Source organism: Canis aureus, chromosome 23, assembly GCF_053574225.1.
Source record: "Canis aureus isolate CA01 chromosome 23, VMU_Caureus_v.1.0, whole genome shotgun sequence".
NCBI lineage: Eukaryota > Metazoa > Chordata > Mammalia > Carnivora > Canidae > Canis > Canis aureus.
In genome coordinates, this window is record NC_135633.1 from 17,505,423 (window position 1) to 17,520,581 (window position 15,159).

The window sequence follows — 15,159 nt, forward strand, 5'->3', positions numbered from 1 at the left end:
TAGTTTACCTTGAATTATATCCTTCATTCCCTTACAATGATGGATATAAGAATGCAGTTGCTTGTTTAATTAAGGATGTTTTTATTTTGCCTTTTTCAAATGTGATCTCATTTTTAGAACACAGTAGTAGTGAGTTGTTCAGTTAAATGAATTTAACTTTTTATTTATCTTTTAAAGTTAAAGATTTGGCCATAAAGTGATTGAACTCTAGATGAGGGGCAAAGGGGAAGTTCAATTTACAGAGAGAGGGTGGTAGATGAAGGCAGATAATTTTTTAAATTAACAAATTGAATAAGGTGTTTAAGTCTCACTTAAGTTAGGTAGACAAATAATCAGTATTGTTGCTTTCACTACAAAGTCAACAGGGACAAAATATAAAATATGTAAGCACCTGATGCTCTTTAAAAAGTATAGCAAAAAGTAATTTAGAGGGATCCCTGGGTGGCGCAGCGGTTTGGCGCCTGCCTTTGGCCCAGGGCACGATCCTGGAGACCCGGGATCGAATCCCACATCAGGCTCCCAGTGCATGGAGCCTGCTTCTCCCTATGTCTCTGCTTCTCTCTCTCTCTCTCTCTCTCTCTCTCTGTGACTATCATAAATAAATAAAAAATTAAAAAAAAAAGTAATTTAGATCTACCATGTACTTTTCATCCCTAAATTACTCAGAGATTATATCTCCAGTGTTGAACTATTCTTTTTTTTTTTTTTAACATTTTATTTATTTATGAGAGAGAGAGAGAGAGAGAGAGAGAGAGAGAGAGAGGCGTCCCAAGTTGATCTATTCTTTAGAATCACAGGATAATTTTAAAACAGTGGTATTATAGACTGGTGGTTTTCAACCAGGGGCAGTTTAGCCCACTCTTCCCAGGACATTTGGCAATGTTTGGAGATGTTTTTGGTTGTAATGACTTGACAGTGATGGTGGGTTGAGGCAAAGGTGCTGCTAAACTAAATATCCTAGAGAGAACAGGCCCTCTCCCACCCCCAACACACAACAAAGGATTATCTGGCCGAAAATGTCAATAGTGCTGATGTTGAGAAACCCTGCTTAGGCAATTGTCAAGCTCTCATACCACTCTAAAAATCCTTATTTTACCGGTAATAGTGCTTATGTACCCCATAACTGAAGCTTAGTGCTAATAGTCCCATTTCAGTTGTCACTCAAGATTACTTTGTCTCGGGACACCCAGGTGGCTCAGTCGTTGAGCATCTGCCTTCGGCTCTGGGAGTGATCCCGGGATCCTGGGATCGAGTTCCGCCTCGGGCTCCCTGCAGGGAGCCTGCTTCTCCCTCTGTCTTTGTCTCTGCCTCTCTCTCTGTGTCTCTTATGAATAATTAAATAAAATCTTAAAAAAAAAAAGTTTACTTTGTTTCCCTAGAAGAGTTTTAAAAATTTCAACCCGAGATACTGAGAAGATTGCTTTCTTTATTGGGAACAGGAGCAATTCTTCCATGGTATGGTAGAGGCTCTAGATTTTAGTGCCTCTGTTTATTTTTCCTAGCTTTTCATATGTGTCACTCTTTTGAGAATCAATAGGATAGAGATTGCTTGTTATTTCAGTATTATGTTTAGAAGGTAAATACTTTTGTGTCCTTTAAAACTTGAGAATATTTAATATATTGATTTATTCAATAAATACTCATTTATAAATAAATATTGATATAACAAGTATTAAGATTTTTTTGTAGTGTATAACTAATTCACTTTGATTTTAATAGGGTCAGGAGCAGGTCTCGGGAAAATAATCCAGAGATTTCCACAAAAGGACTGGGATGATACACCTTTTCCACAGGGAATTGAATTGGTAAGTTAGTATTGCTTTATTGTGCTTTTATAATGACACTTTCCTTTTTATGTTACATTTATAGTTTTATTTATTTTATAGTTACTGTTAAATGATTTGGTAATTTAACTGTAACATGTTACTAGAAATAATACCTCTGCTTCCAAGTATAACCTTTGAATATATTGATTCTGATACGATTCAATCAATATATTGATTCTACTGTGAAATACTGTAGAAATTAACTCCTATAAGCATCAAGGCCAGATATAGGCCTAACCAAATTTTAGTCTAATTGAAGGTGATCTGGCTCAGTCCTAAGTGGTTTGTTGATTCCAAGGTGGTCGTGTTTTACATGGAAAAAAAATTATAGTGTTTTACAGGGAAAATGCTTGTTTTGCTATTCTTTTCTCATTTAAGCTTCTTTCTAATATTAAAGATGAAATCGATGATCTTTATGTACATGGAAACTGTCAAATTCCTCTGATTCGCTAGTGAAAGTCTTAGCCTAGTAGCTTCAGTGATATTGTGTCACAAAACAAATAATTATTATATTTTTGTTTGAAAAATTTCAGGTTATTGTTTTGGTGTAAACTAAACAAAAACAGACACCTCTCCCCTTCACCTCTCGAAGGTTGGTTTAATGATCACCGGTCGTGTTCAGTTTGGTCTTGAAATCACAAATTTGAATTCTTTTTAGCTACATGATCTGCAGATTGCTTTATAATAGTGCAGTTAAACTGCTTTATTTTTGTCAGTCATTTTTAAAGGAATTTAACAGTTGAACACATAATTTGGATGGTCAGGACATTCTGTTGACAGATCCATGGTGGTAAAATGAGGGACTGGAAAGAGGAGTACTAAAGCATTTTTTTTAAAAAAGATTTTATTTATTTATTCATGAGAGACAGAGAGAGGCAGAGACACAGGTAGAGAGAGGAGAAGCAGGCTCCATGCACGGAGCCCGATGCGGGACTCGATCCCAGGACTCCAGGATCACACCCTGGGCCAAAGGCAGACGCTCAACCACTGAGCCACCCAGGCGTCCCCCTAAAGTATTTTATAATATGACTATAAGGTTTTGTTTTCAAACAGTAGAGTATGGATGTGTGTGTGTTTCTATGTACTTATATTGTGTGGGTGTATGTATTACATACATACACCCATATGAGAACTGTTCTGTAAAGCAGTTCTTGAGAGAACATTTGGAATGATTTGATAATAGAGTGCAGGCTCCGGAGGAGACTACCTGGGTTGAAATCCCAGCTGTATGGTATGACTTTAGACGAATCACTTAACTTCTTTGAGCAGCAATGTCCTCATCTATAAAATGATGATAATGACAATACCAATCTCATATGGTGTTGTATAGATAAAATGGGAAAAAATATACAAAACACTAAGAACGATGGCTTCCAAAAAGTAAGTGCTCAGTAATTGAGGTAGCTTGTTGATAATTATGATAATTATTGTCATTGCCATTTGTTTGATATCTTGCACCATCTCCCCTTTTTCCCCCAAACCCCCAGCAGAATTGTTCGTTCTCTTGTTATTTTTCATCAGAAATACCATTAGGAATAAAACTGATGTTGAACATTGTATATTTTCTCATTCTAGCTAATGACTGTCCATTTCTGCTTATGGAAGATAAAAGATACATTGCTGAATGCTTAATTTTGATTGTTATAACCAGCTGTATAAAGACGGCTGTGGGTTCTGTAGACTCACCCAGAGGGCAAATCTTGAAGTTGGGTATTAAAAATGGGGAAAGAATGTGAGGATCTAAGAAAAGTAACTTTTTGGAGAGCCTTGTAGTCCTTTCTGTTCTCCCCGACATGTATACAAATACTTGTAATTGGCCTTATGGTGTGAGTAACCAGGTATTAATACTGTTAAAGCTTTTAAACCCTACTTCAGTATCCTTTTTAGTGATGACTGAAAGGGGGAAATTTTGGTGCTGAGGACCACTGAGAACTCTTGTGAGTTCTTACTGTCTCTCACATCAAAGTGTGGAGGGATATAAACTATATCATTTTGATAGTGTGAGTAGTGAATCACCATCATAAGCTTTAAGAACAACAGACATTATTGGGGCTATTTAGTTGTGACTGGGAAGGGATTATTTTTGTGTTTTGGATGCCAAGAGAATGAATACTGTGATGTCTCTGTTTTTCCAGTCATGAGGGAGAGAGACATATTGATTTCACTACCAAGTAAATGGTATTTTACAGACACTCCCTTGTTCAAGTGCTATCAGTCTATCTCCAATAACAAGTAGAGTCTTTTGTGGCTGACTGGTGAAGTGAGGTGCTAAGAGATAGACAGAACTTTTCCTTGCCTAAGATTTTCTTAGATGACCTCTTGGCTGATCTTAGCAAAGCATTTCAAGATTTTTGTGTGCTGGATTAATATTTAAAGAGTTTTTAAACTGGATTATACTGGAAATTGTTTTCCTTTTTAATTTTTCCAACATTGGATAGTAATACTTTGATACTTTGTCTATAGTGCTTTGTCAAGTACAAAGTAAATCTGTTGATCTAATATCTATTAAAGCCCAATCTTAAAACATAATAGAATAATTTAACTTTTAAATTTTGGTCTTTTTTATTATTTATTGCTTTGTGTTATGCTTGATGTATTAGAAGCGTGCAACCATTCTACATTTGAATAGCAATAACTTGAATAACTGTGAAATACTGTAAAAATTAACTCCTATAAGCATCAAGGCCAGATATAGGCCTAACCAAATTTTAGTCTAATTGAAGGTGATCTGGCTCAGTCCTAAGTGGTTTGTTGATTCCAAGGTGGTCGTGTTTTACATGGAAAAAAAATTACAGTGTTTTACAGGGAAAAAAAAAAATCTAAGCCCTTCCAAAATAGTAGAACAACTTTTAGCATATACCATTAATGGTAATATCTAACAGTTGCACTGTATTGATAGATTCTGATGAACTCAGATAAATTAGTTGATTGATGGTAGTATGTCTAATTTATGGTAAGCAAACTAAGGATTAGGAAGTTTAACCAATTTCACTAAGCTCTAAAAGCTAAGATGCCACAGAGCTAGGTTTTAAACCCGTTACCACATGAAATACTGACTCTTAGTCTCAGCCACAATCTGAGAATATTCTGAGAGTCACACTTTAAAACTGTGGTTAGCATTTATATTTTAGTGTAAATGCAGGATCTGAAAACAGGGTTCTATAATTTTGAAGAACTCAGGTTCAGAAATGTTAAAAGAATGCTGTATTGTTGGTTAGAAACCAACTTCACATGTTTATTTTGTTTCAGGAGAAATCTGAGTTCAGAGCATAATACTGAAATTATTTTGTATTGCCACCTCTCCTCTTCAGTCAGCATATATTTGTTATATATAAGTTCTGAATAACAAATTATTATGTTTAACCTGAAGACTAAACTTCATGATTTGTGGGAAAAGACTTTAGGTTTCCATTCACTAATACATCAAAATCCAAATTTAATTGAGAGGATACTGAATTTGTTCTTTTGTTTTTATGTAAAGAATTTGCCCTTTTTTTCTTTTCTTCTGTTGAGAAATACTGAACTTTAATTTGGATGGATTTTAAAAATAAAAATATGAAAATAAGCTAAACCAAACATAATGACTACTTTTCCAGTTCTGGGATATTTTTATCTTTTTCTTGTGCTTTTTAGGCACACATAGAAACCACAGACAGTCATATAAATAAAGTTACAGTTAATTTTAGTAACAATATTTCAAAGAAAATTTAAGAATTGTTTTGCAGAGGCATTCTATGGCTAACAATCTATTTCTGATTATAGGAACAAATATTTTTATTGGCTAGGGTTTGGGCATTAGCAAAATAGTATTGTTCTGACAGTAGCTCTTTTTAAAGATACCCTGTCTCAGAAGTGAATCCTTTTGTATTATTCAGAAAATTTTGTGCCATATTCTTCACTGTAATGCCTTCTCTGAGGCATTTGTATAGCTGTGTAATTTTTTTAGAAGACTAAATTACTATGATAAAAAAATGCTGTGGCTTGAGTAAAAGAGTAATAAATGTTTAGTTAGAATCTCTAAGTTTCACCTTTGTAAAACATGAGTTCAGTTACTTACATACTAGTGATTTGACTACCTGCAGTATGAATCCAGTTTTCTGTAAGTATAGATTGGAGAGAAGAGTAATAAAACAGTGTATGCAACATTCTGAAGTTTTAACATAGAAATAGTCTTAGTATGGGATGCTATTTGTGCAGAGAAGTAAGTATAAGTACCATGTAATGCTTTAATTCTTTAAGCCATTTAGAATGCATTGAACACAACATAGGATAGCAATTGTCCAGCTGACCTGGATATAAATACTGTGTGGTCAGGGAACTGAGTGTAGAAAGGATGGAAGAGAATATTCTCTCCCTTCTTTGTAGAGGAGTATGTATGAAAGAATGAGGATGGTAGTGAACATATTGGATGACAGAATCAGAGTTCACAAAGATTTTAAAAGGAAGTTATAGTTATTAGCTAAGAAGATGAGATATAGGGCAGTAAGTAAAAATGTAGGTTTCTGCATGTGAGTATAAAAAGCCACTTGTATAACTAATTATTTAGAATAAAGATGGACAGGATAATTTGCCAGCCAAAGAGATTTGAGAAATACATGAAGACACCTAAAAATGTATAATTACAAAAAATACCTATGAAGATATTATAGGTAGTGTCCAAAGCCTCTGTGCTGACATAGGGCACTTGGTGATGAATTCATTTTTTTTTTTTTTTAGATTTATTTATTTATCTTAGCAAGTGTGTATGAGTCGGAGGAAAGGGCAGAGGGAGAGAGTATCTTTAAGCCGACTCCCTGCTGATAGGGAGGCCGTCTGGGGACTTGATCCCCAGACCCATGAGATCATGACTTGATCTGAAACAGAGTTGGTTGCTTAGCTGACTGAGCCACCCAGGCACCCCTGATGAACTCAGTTTTAAAGATGGTATAAAGAATGTTTGGAAGGACTTTCAGTTTTATGTAGAGTTGAGGCTGAAAACATAAGGATCCTGCTCTGAAGTATGAAGACATGGCTTTTAAAACATTCTAAAGACTACAAAAAAGGCATTTAAAGTTATGTTCATGACAAAGCAAGTAGATATAAACGGAGGTTAAGCTGGTAAGTGGTGGTTTGAACTCACCTTTTTGTTTCCTACTCCCAGACAATTGTGTCTTTGAAGTAATAAAACCACATGGCAGGTTGGAACCTGATGTAGTCTAGAGCATGCATCTGAAATAGTAGATTCTCTCGACATTTCTGAAGTGGAGGATACTCAGTCTTAATGTTATTCTCATATTGCTCTATGCTCATCAAAGTGGCTTGTTTCCTATACTAGATTTTCAATTATTTACAAACCTCTTTATTTTACTGTTGCATTGATAGTCTCAGTTATGCTAAAGAATTTTTCACCTGGCCAGGCTCTGTGGTCTGCTACTTCAGTACGGCTCTCAGAACCATTGTAGGACAAGGTTTTCTCTCCATGCTAAGGTTCTCTTATACTTAATGCTTTGAATCCTGAGGAAAGTGTAGATCTACACAGACCTAACCTACTACAAATTCACACTGTTTGCAAATAGCCTGGCTCTCCACAGGGAGTACTGCAGCTTTTCTGTTGTATAATTGTTGTATCACCACTATGGGTTATTCTGCTCTTCTTAACTTCTGGTTCCTTTTACAAGTTTTCTGTTTCCATTGATCTTAAGTATCATTAAGACTAGCTAAAAACATCTTTTCTTTACTTTATCTCTTTTAGCTATTATACAATTTCTTCATTATGAAATGTTTCGAATGATTCTCCTTCATTTGCTGTCTCCATTTTTCTTTTTTTTTTTTTTTTAATATTTTATTTATTTATTCATGATAGACACCGAGAGAGAGAGGCAGAGACACAGGCAGAGGGAGAAACAGGCTCCATGCAGGAAGTCCGACACAGGACTCGATCCCGGGACTCCAGGATCGCGCCCTGGACCAAAGGCAGGCGCCAAACCGCCGAGCCACCCAGGGATCCCCTGTCCCCATTTTTCTAAGAGACAAGTGTGGTACAGTGCAAAGAATATGGCATCAAGAATTCTAAAACTATGAGCAAAGTTCATTTACCCTTTCTGAAAATATTACTTTTCTTATAGGGTTGTTATCAGATGGTTGTTAATATTTAATAAGCTATAATGTTATGATTTCCTGCCATCTGCTCATACACCCATCTTATCCACATCTCAAGGGTTTATTCTGAAGTATAGTTTAATGTCTTTTCCATTCCAAAATTACAAAGTTGAAGTTTCTAGTATTTTCTTAATTCATGAAGGTAATAATAGCTGTTATAATAGATAAACCTTGAGATTTTAGTGGCTAGCATGATAGAAGTTCTTCTTTTCTTACTTGCATGAAGTCTAATTAGTGGCAGTGGAGTAGATGAGAGTGGGGTTTGCTGTCTTCAGAGTGGTGTTGTCAGGGTCATCTTGGGTATCACCATTGACAGATTGGGAAGAGAAAGCATGGAGGATAGTAGGGCTGAGTTTTATGGGATGGGCCTGGGAGGCTGTATGCATCACTTCATTCTATTTATCAGAAAGTTAGGGACACCTAAGTGGCTCAGGGGCTGAGCCTCTGCCTTCAGCTCAGGGGTCATCCCCGAGTTCCAGGATCGAGTTCCAGGATCGAGTCCATCATCGACCTCCCTGTGAGGAGCCTGCTTCTCCCTCTGCCTGTATCTCTGTCTCTCTCTCTCTATGTCACTCATGAATAAATAATAAAAAAAATCATAAAAAACAACAACAATAGAAAGTTATATAGCTCCAGTTAACTATAATGGGAGTTTGGCAAATAAAGCCTAGATGTGTGCCTAGGAGAAAAGCAAAACAGATTTAGTGAACAACTAGCTTTTTCTCTGCAACAATGTTCTTGTTGAATTCAAACATCTTTTTCCTTATTGTAATTCTCCTTGACCATTTTATTTTTGGACATTGCTGTTATTTAGTCTTTGTCTCAGTTCCTGGCACTGAACTCCTGAAACCCTTGGAATTTACTGTCTTTCGTATGCTAATGAATAGCTGATTGGTTTAGTGGGCCCTAGATTGCTTCAGGAACCAACTCTTGTGATTAGAGGTCTGGAAATTTCAGCCCCACTGGGGAGAGGAGAGAAGCTGGAGACCAAGTTCAGCCACTAGCAGCCAATGGTTTTTTTTTTTTTTTTTTTTAATTTATGATAGTTACAGAGAGAGAGAGAGGGAGGCAGAGACACAGGCAGAGAGAGAAGCAGGCTCCATGCACCGGGAGCCCGACGTGGGATTCGATCCCGGGTCTCCGGGATCTCGCCCTGGGCCAAAGGCAGGCGCCAAACCTCTAGCAGCCAATGGTTTAATCAGTCATGCTTACCTAATGAAAAACATACCATAAAAACACTAAATGAAAAGGTTCAGAGACCTTCTGATGGTGAACACATTGATGTGATGGGATGGTAGTGTCCTTCCAGAAGGTATGGAGGCTGTGTAGGTCCCTCTTCTCATACTTTTCCTAATACCTCTCTTCTTTTTGGTTATTCCTTAGTTGTATTCTTTATAATAAACTGATAAATATAAGTAAGGTATTTTTCTTGAATTCTGTTTTTCTAGCAAATTATTGAACCTGAGGGGGGTGGTTGGGTAAGCCCCTGAATTTTTATTCTGCACGAAAAGTGTGGATAAACTTAGGTACCCAGTTTGCAGCACACATCTAAAGTGAGAGCAGTCTTGTGGAGCTGAGCCCTGAACCCATGACCTCTGGAGTCTGTGCTAATGCTGAGTAGTTAGTGTCAGAATTGAATTGAATTGTTGGACACCTAGTTGGTATTGGGAAAAAAACTTCATGCATTTGGTGTCAGACAAGATACAAGACAGTTTTCATCATGCTAAATTGATGAGCAAACTCCATAGGTTTGTTGCATATGGCACATTTCCTTTATTCATCCATTGATACATAGGTTGCTTTCATATTTTGCCTCTTGTAAATAATGCTGCAGTGAATACAGGGGTACATATAACTCTTCAAATTGGTGTCTTTGTTTTCTTTGGATAAAGCCTGGAAGTGGAATTACTGGATCGTATGGTAGTTCTAGTTTTAAAATTTTGGGGAACCTCCATACTGTTTTTTGAGTGGTTACACTAGTTTACATTCCCACCAACAGTGCCCAAGGGTTCCCACTTCTCCACAGCCTCACCAACACTTGTTATTTTTTTCTTTTTCATAGTAGCTAATCTGATAGGCATGAGGTGATATTTCCTTGTGGCTTTGCATTTCCCTGATGATCTGTGATGTTGACCATTTTTTCATATGCCTGTTGGAAATTTGTGTCTTCTTTGAAAAAATGTTTGTTCAAGTGTTCTGCCATTTAAAAAATCAGTTGTTTGGGATCCCTGGGTGGCTCAGCAGTTTAGAGCCTGCCTTGGCCCAGGGCGTGATCCTGGAGTCCCGGGATCGAGTCCCACATCGGGCTCCCTGCAATGAGCCTGCTTCTCCCTCTGTCTGTGTCTCTGCTTCTCTCTCTTTCTCTGTGTGTGTGTCTCTTGTGAATAAATGAATAAAATCTTAAAAAAAAAATCAGTTGTTTGTTTTTTGGTATTAACTTGTATAAGTTCTTTATGTATTTTGGATATTAATTTCTTTTTTTAAATTTTTATTTATTTATGATAGTCACGCAGAGAGAGAGAGAGAGAGAGGCAGAGACACAGGCAGAGGGAGAAGCAGGCTCCATGCACCGGGAGCCCGACGTGGGATTCGATCCTGGGTCTCCAGGATCACGCCCTGGGCCAAAGGCAGGCGCCAAACCACTGCGCCACCCAGGGATACTGGATATTAATTTCTTAAACAAAAAAAAATTTTTTTTAAAGATTTTATTTGGGCAGCCCAGGTGGCTCAGCAGTTTAGCGCTGCCTTTGGCCTAGGGTGTGGTCCTGGAGACCCAGGATCAGTCGTCCCATGTCGGACTCCCTGCATGGAGCTTGCTTCTCTCTCTGCCTGTGTCTCTGCCTCTCTCTCTCTCTCTCTCTGTGTCTCTCATGAATAAATAAATAAAATCTATAAAAGAAAGATTTTATTTATTCATGAGAGAGAGAGAAAGAGAGAGAGAGAAACAGACACAGGCCGAGGAAGAAGCAGGCTCCATGCAGGGACCCTGACGTGGGTTTCCAGGATCACACCCTGGGCTGAAGGCGGCGCTAAACCACTGAGCCACATGGGCTGCCCTAACTTCTTATTGGATGTATGATTTGCAAATATTGTCTCCCATTCAGTAGATTGCCTCTTAGTTTTGTTGATGATTTCTTATTTCTTACCTGCAAAAGTTTTTTAGTTTGATGGGGTAATCCCAGTTGTTTGTTTTAGCTTTGTTGCCCTTGCTTGAGGATACTGGTCTCTCCAAAATATTGCTGAGACCAGTGTCACAGAGCTTATTACCTGTATTTTCTTCTAGGAGTTTTATGGCTTCAGGTCCTACATACAAGTCTAATTCGTTTTGAATTTCTTTTTGTACATGGTGTAGGAAAGTGGTCCAGTTATATTCTTGTGCATGTGGCTGTCTAGTTTTATCAGCTCCATTTGTTAGAGAAAATGTCTTTTCCCCACTGGATATTTTTGCCTCCTTTTTTATAGATTAATTGACCATGTAAGCACGGGTTTCTTCTGGGCTGTTTTGTTCCACTGATATATGTGTCCATTTTCTTGCTAGTAACACACTGTTTTCATTATTGTTTCATGTTTCTTTGTGTGTGTGTGTGTGTGTGTGTGTGTGTGTATGTTTTAGTTTGTCTAGAAAGTGGTGGTATCACTATTTTGTCAGTCTTTCTCTTCTTGAATCCTAGTCATACCCCACACCACACAGAAAAATTAACCTGAAAAGGATTGTAGACTAATTGTAAAAATTGAAACTAAAAGATCTATCTTAATCTAATCTCTATCTATCTATCTATCTATCTATCTATCTAAGATTTTATTTATTCATTCATGAGCGACAGAGAGAAAGAGGCAGAGACACAGGCAGAGGGAGAAGCAGGCTCCCCACAGGGAGCCCATTGTAGGACTGGATCGCAGGACCCCAGGATCATGCCCTGCGCTGGAGGTAGATGCTCAACCACTGAGCCACCCAGGTGCCCCGAAACTAAAACATTTAAAAAGAGAACATCTTTGCAACCTTTAGTTAATGAAAGACTTTAGATGGAACACCAAAAGCATGACTGAATAAAGTTTTTCTGGAGTACCTGAAAACCTTTGAAAAAGAATGTATCATTATATAATAAAGGTAGATACTCAGATAGCAAGAATTCTCATTTTGTTTCATAGATTTCATTTAGATCTACAGAATTTGGATGCTACTTGAGCCTTCTCTATTTTCTCTTTTAGTGAGGAGAAGGACATTGGAAAAAATGAGGGGACATGTAGCAGTTCACCTAGAAGCTCAGGGCAAAGTTTTCTTAGGTGTTATCTGTGCTTCTGAGCCAGGTTTTCTTCAAGTCAGAATTTTGGATATATTATAAATATATGGGGTGACTTTGACAGTAGAACTTTTTAATTAAAATTTTAATTGCGGGATCCCTGGGTGGCGCAGCGGTTTAGCGCCTGCCTTTGGCCCAGGGCGCGATCCTGGAGACCCGGGATCGAATCCCACGTCGGGCTCTCGGTGCATGGAGCCTGCTTCTCCCTCTGCCTGTGTCTCTGCCTCTCTCTCTCTCTGTGACTATCATAAATAAATAAAAATTAAAAAAAAAATTTTAATTGCTGTAGATAATAGCCAACTTTTGATATGTGGTATGGAAGAAAGAATAGTGAACTTTGGGGTTTTATCTATATTAGTGTATATACCCATGTATAGATAAATAATTTTTTAAAAAGATTTATTTGTTTATTCATGAGAGACACAGACTGAGAGAGAGAGGCAGAGACTTAGGCAGAGGGAGAAGCGGGCTCCTCACAGGGAACCTGATGCGGGACTCGATCCTGGATCCCAGGATCACGACCTGAGCCGAAGGCAGGCGCCCAACCGCTGAGCCACCAGGCATCCCTAGATAAATAATTTTTTTTCCTAGATAAATAATTTAATTATAAATGACAACAGCTATTTAGAAAGAGCATCCATTTCCTAGGTCATATAATCTATTTTCAAAGGTATATAAGGAATGACATTTTGATATTATCCATCTCCCTAACTCTCAGTTTGGGTCTGATCAAGTACTTCCATGTTCTTATTTATTATATGGAATATGTTCAGATGTTTTTGCTTGAGTTTGTATTGTGCTTTGAGTATTCATGTGGAACTTTCCCAGTTATGGAAATCACTGTGCATGGTCATCTCCCTATAAGTTACAAACATGTCAGTTTTAAAAAGTGAAGTATTTGGTGGCCTCTAGTGGTACTCATGTGTCTATAAAAAGTCATTAATGTTGCCAACATACAAAATTTAGGGGGAAGGAGCTAGTAAGGTGACAAAACACATATATGTAGATTTATCAAGGAAAAGTTTTTGATCTTTGAAAACTAAAATTTTATTAATTATAAATCTTTTTTTTTTTTTTTTTTTTGGCTGGGTACAGTATACTTTATTGATGGTACATGACAAGGTAGGGCTCCCCAAGCCCCTCCCCTTCCTCCAAGTCTAGGATGTAAATTGGAGGTCAGGAGATTCTCAGTGTGTTGGGGGATTAAGTTGGGGCAGGGACGCCCCAGCAGCTGAGGGCCTCTCTCTTCCTCTTGTTCTTGCTGGGGCTGGTGGTCCAGGAGGCTCTTACTCCTTGGAGGCCATGTGGACCATGAGGTCCACCACCTGGTTGCTGTAGCCGAATTCATTGTCATACCAGGAAATGAGCTTGACAAAGTGGTCATTGAGGGCAATGCCAGCCCTGGCGTCGAAGGTGGAAGAGTGGCTGTCACTGTTGAAGTCACAGGAGACAACTTGGTCCTCAGTGTAGCCCAGGATGCCCTTGAGGGGGCCCTCCGATGCCTGCTTCACTACCTTCTTGATGTCGTCATATTTGGCAGCTTTCTCCAGGCGGCAGGTCAGATCCACAACTGACACATTGGGGGTGGGGACATGGAAGGCCATGCCAGTGAGCTTCCCGTTCAGCTCAGGGATGACCTTGCCCATAGCCTTGGCGGCGCCAGTGGAAGCAGGGATGATGTTCTGGGCAGCCCCTCGGCCGTCATGCCACAGCTTCCCAGAGGAGCCGTCCACGGTCTTCTGGGTGGCAGTGATGGCATGGACGGTGGTCATGAGGCCCTCCACGATGCCGAAGTGGTCATGGATGACTTTGGCTAAAGGAGCCAAGCAGTTGGTGGTGCCGGAGGCATTCCTGACAATCTTGAGGGAGTTGTCATACTTCTCGTGGTTCACGCCTATCACAAACATGGGGGCATCAGCAGAAGGAGCAGAGACTCCTTCCCTCTCGGCCCCGCCCTTCAAGTGAGCCCCAGCCTTCTTCATGGTGGTGAAGACCCCAGTGGACTCCACAACATACTCAGCACCAGCATCACCCCATTTGATGTTGGCGGGATCTTGCTCCTGGAAGATGGAGATGGACTTCCCATTGATGACAAGTTTCCCGTTCTCAGCCTTGACTGTGCCGTGGGATTTGCCGTGGATAGAATCATACTGGAACATGTACACCATGTAGTTGAGATCAATGAAGGGGTCATTGATGGCGACAATATCCACTTTGCCAGAGTTAAAAGCAGCCCTGGTGACCAGGCGCCCATTACGGCCAAATCCGTTCACTCCGACCTTCACCATCGTGTCTCGGGGACGCAGCTGGCACTGCACCAGAAGATGCAGCTGTCTGTCGAACGGGGAGGAGCAGAGAGCCATCAATTATAAATCTATCAATTATAAATCTATTAATGATGTGGCTGTCTCTACTAATTTATAGCAACATTTTTTTTTTTAAAGATTTTATTTATTTATTCATGAGAGACAAAGAGAGAAAGGCAGAGACACAGGTAGAGGGAGAAGCAGACTCCATGCAGGGAGCCTGATGCGGTACTTGATCCTGGGACTCCAGGATCATGCCCTGAGCCAAAGGTAGACGCTCAAACTCAACTGCCGAGCCACTCAGGCATCCCTATAGCATCCCTTATCATCACTAGACTTCCTTTACTTTTCAGAAATGCCTTGAAATGATATACATGTATCTTAATTGGAAGTATTTCCATATAGCTTATACTTCGCCAGCAATAGTGTACTACTGCATTGTTCTGAGAGGTGTCCATGAAGGGGAGTGCTAAGATTGATTTCTGACATCTCCTTAAATATAATAAAAGATAAAAATAGGTATGAGTATTGCATAAATTAATCATAAAGATAATTAGTCCTTAAAGTTTATTTCTTTAAACAGCAAAT

The 15,159-nt window shown here is 38.8% G+C and overlaps 1 protein-coding gene and 1 pseudogene across 3 annotated transcripts in view; one reads left to right on the plus strand and one right to left on the minus strand.

The window, feature by feature from the left end:
* SBF2 (SET binding factor 2) overlaps nucleotides 1-15,159 on the plus strand; it is a 461,568-nt gene that overhangs the window by 91,012 nt on the left and 355,397 nt on the right. For all 3 annotated transcript variants that reach the window (XM_077866518.1, XM_077866519.1, XM_077866520.1), the window contains exon 2: nucleotides 1,720-1,805. In XM_077866518.1, coding sequence (XP_077722644.1) covers nucleotides 1,720-1,805 — 86 coding nt within the window. The remainder of the gene's footprint in view (nucleotides 1-1,719; nucleotides 1,806-15,159) is intronic.
* Nucleotides 13,334-14,643, minus strand: LOC144294683 (glyceraldehyde-3-phosphate dehydrogenase pseudogene; annotated as a pseudogene).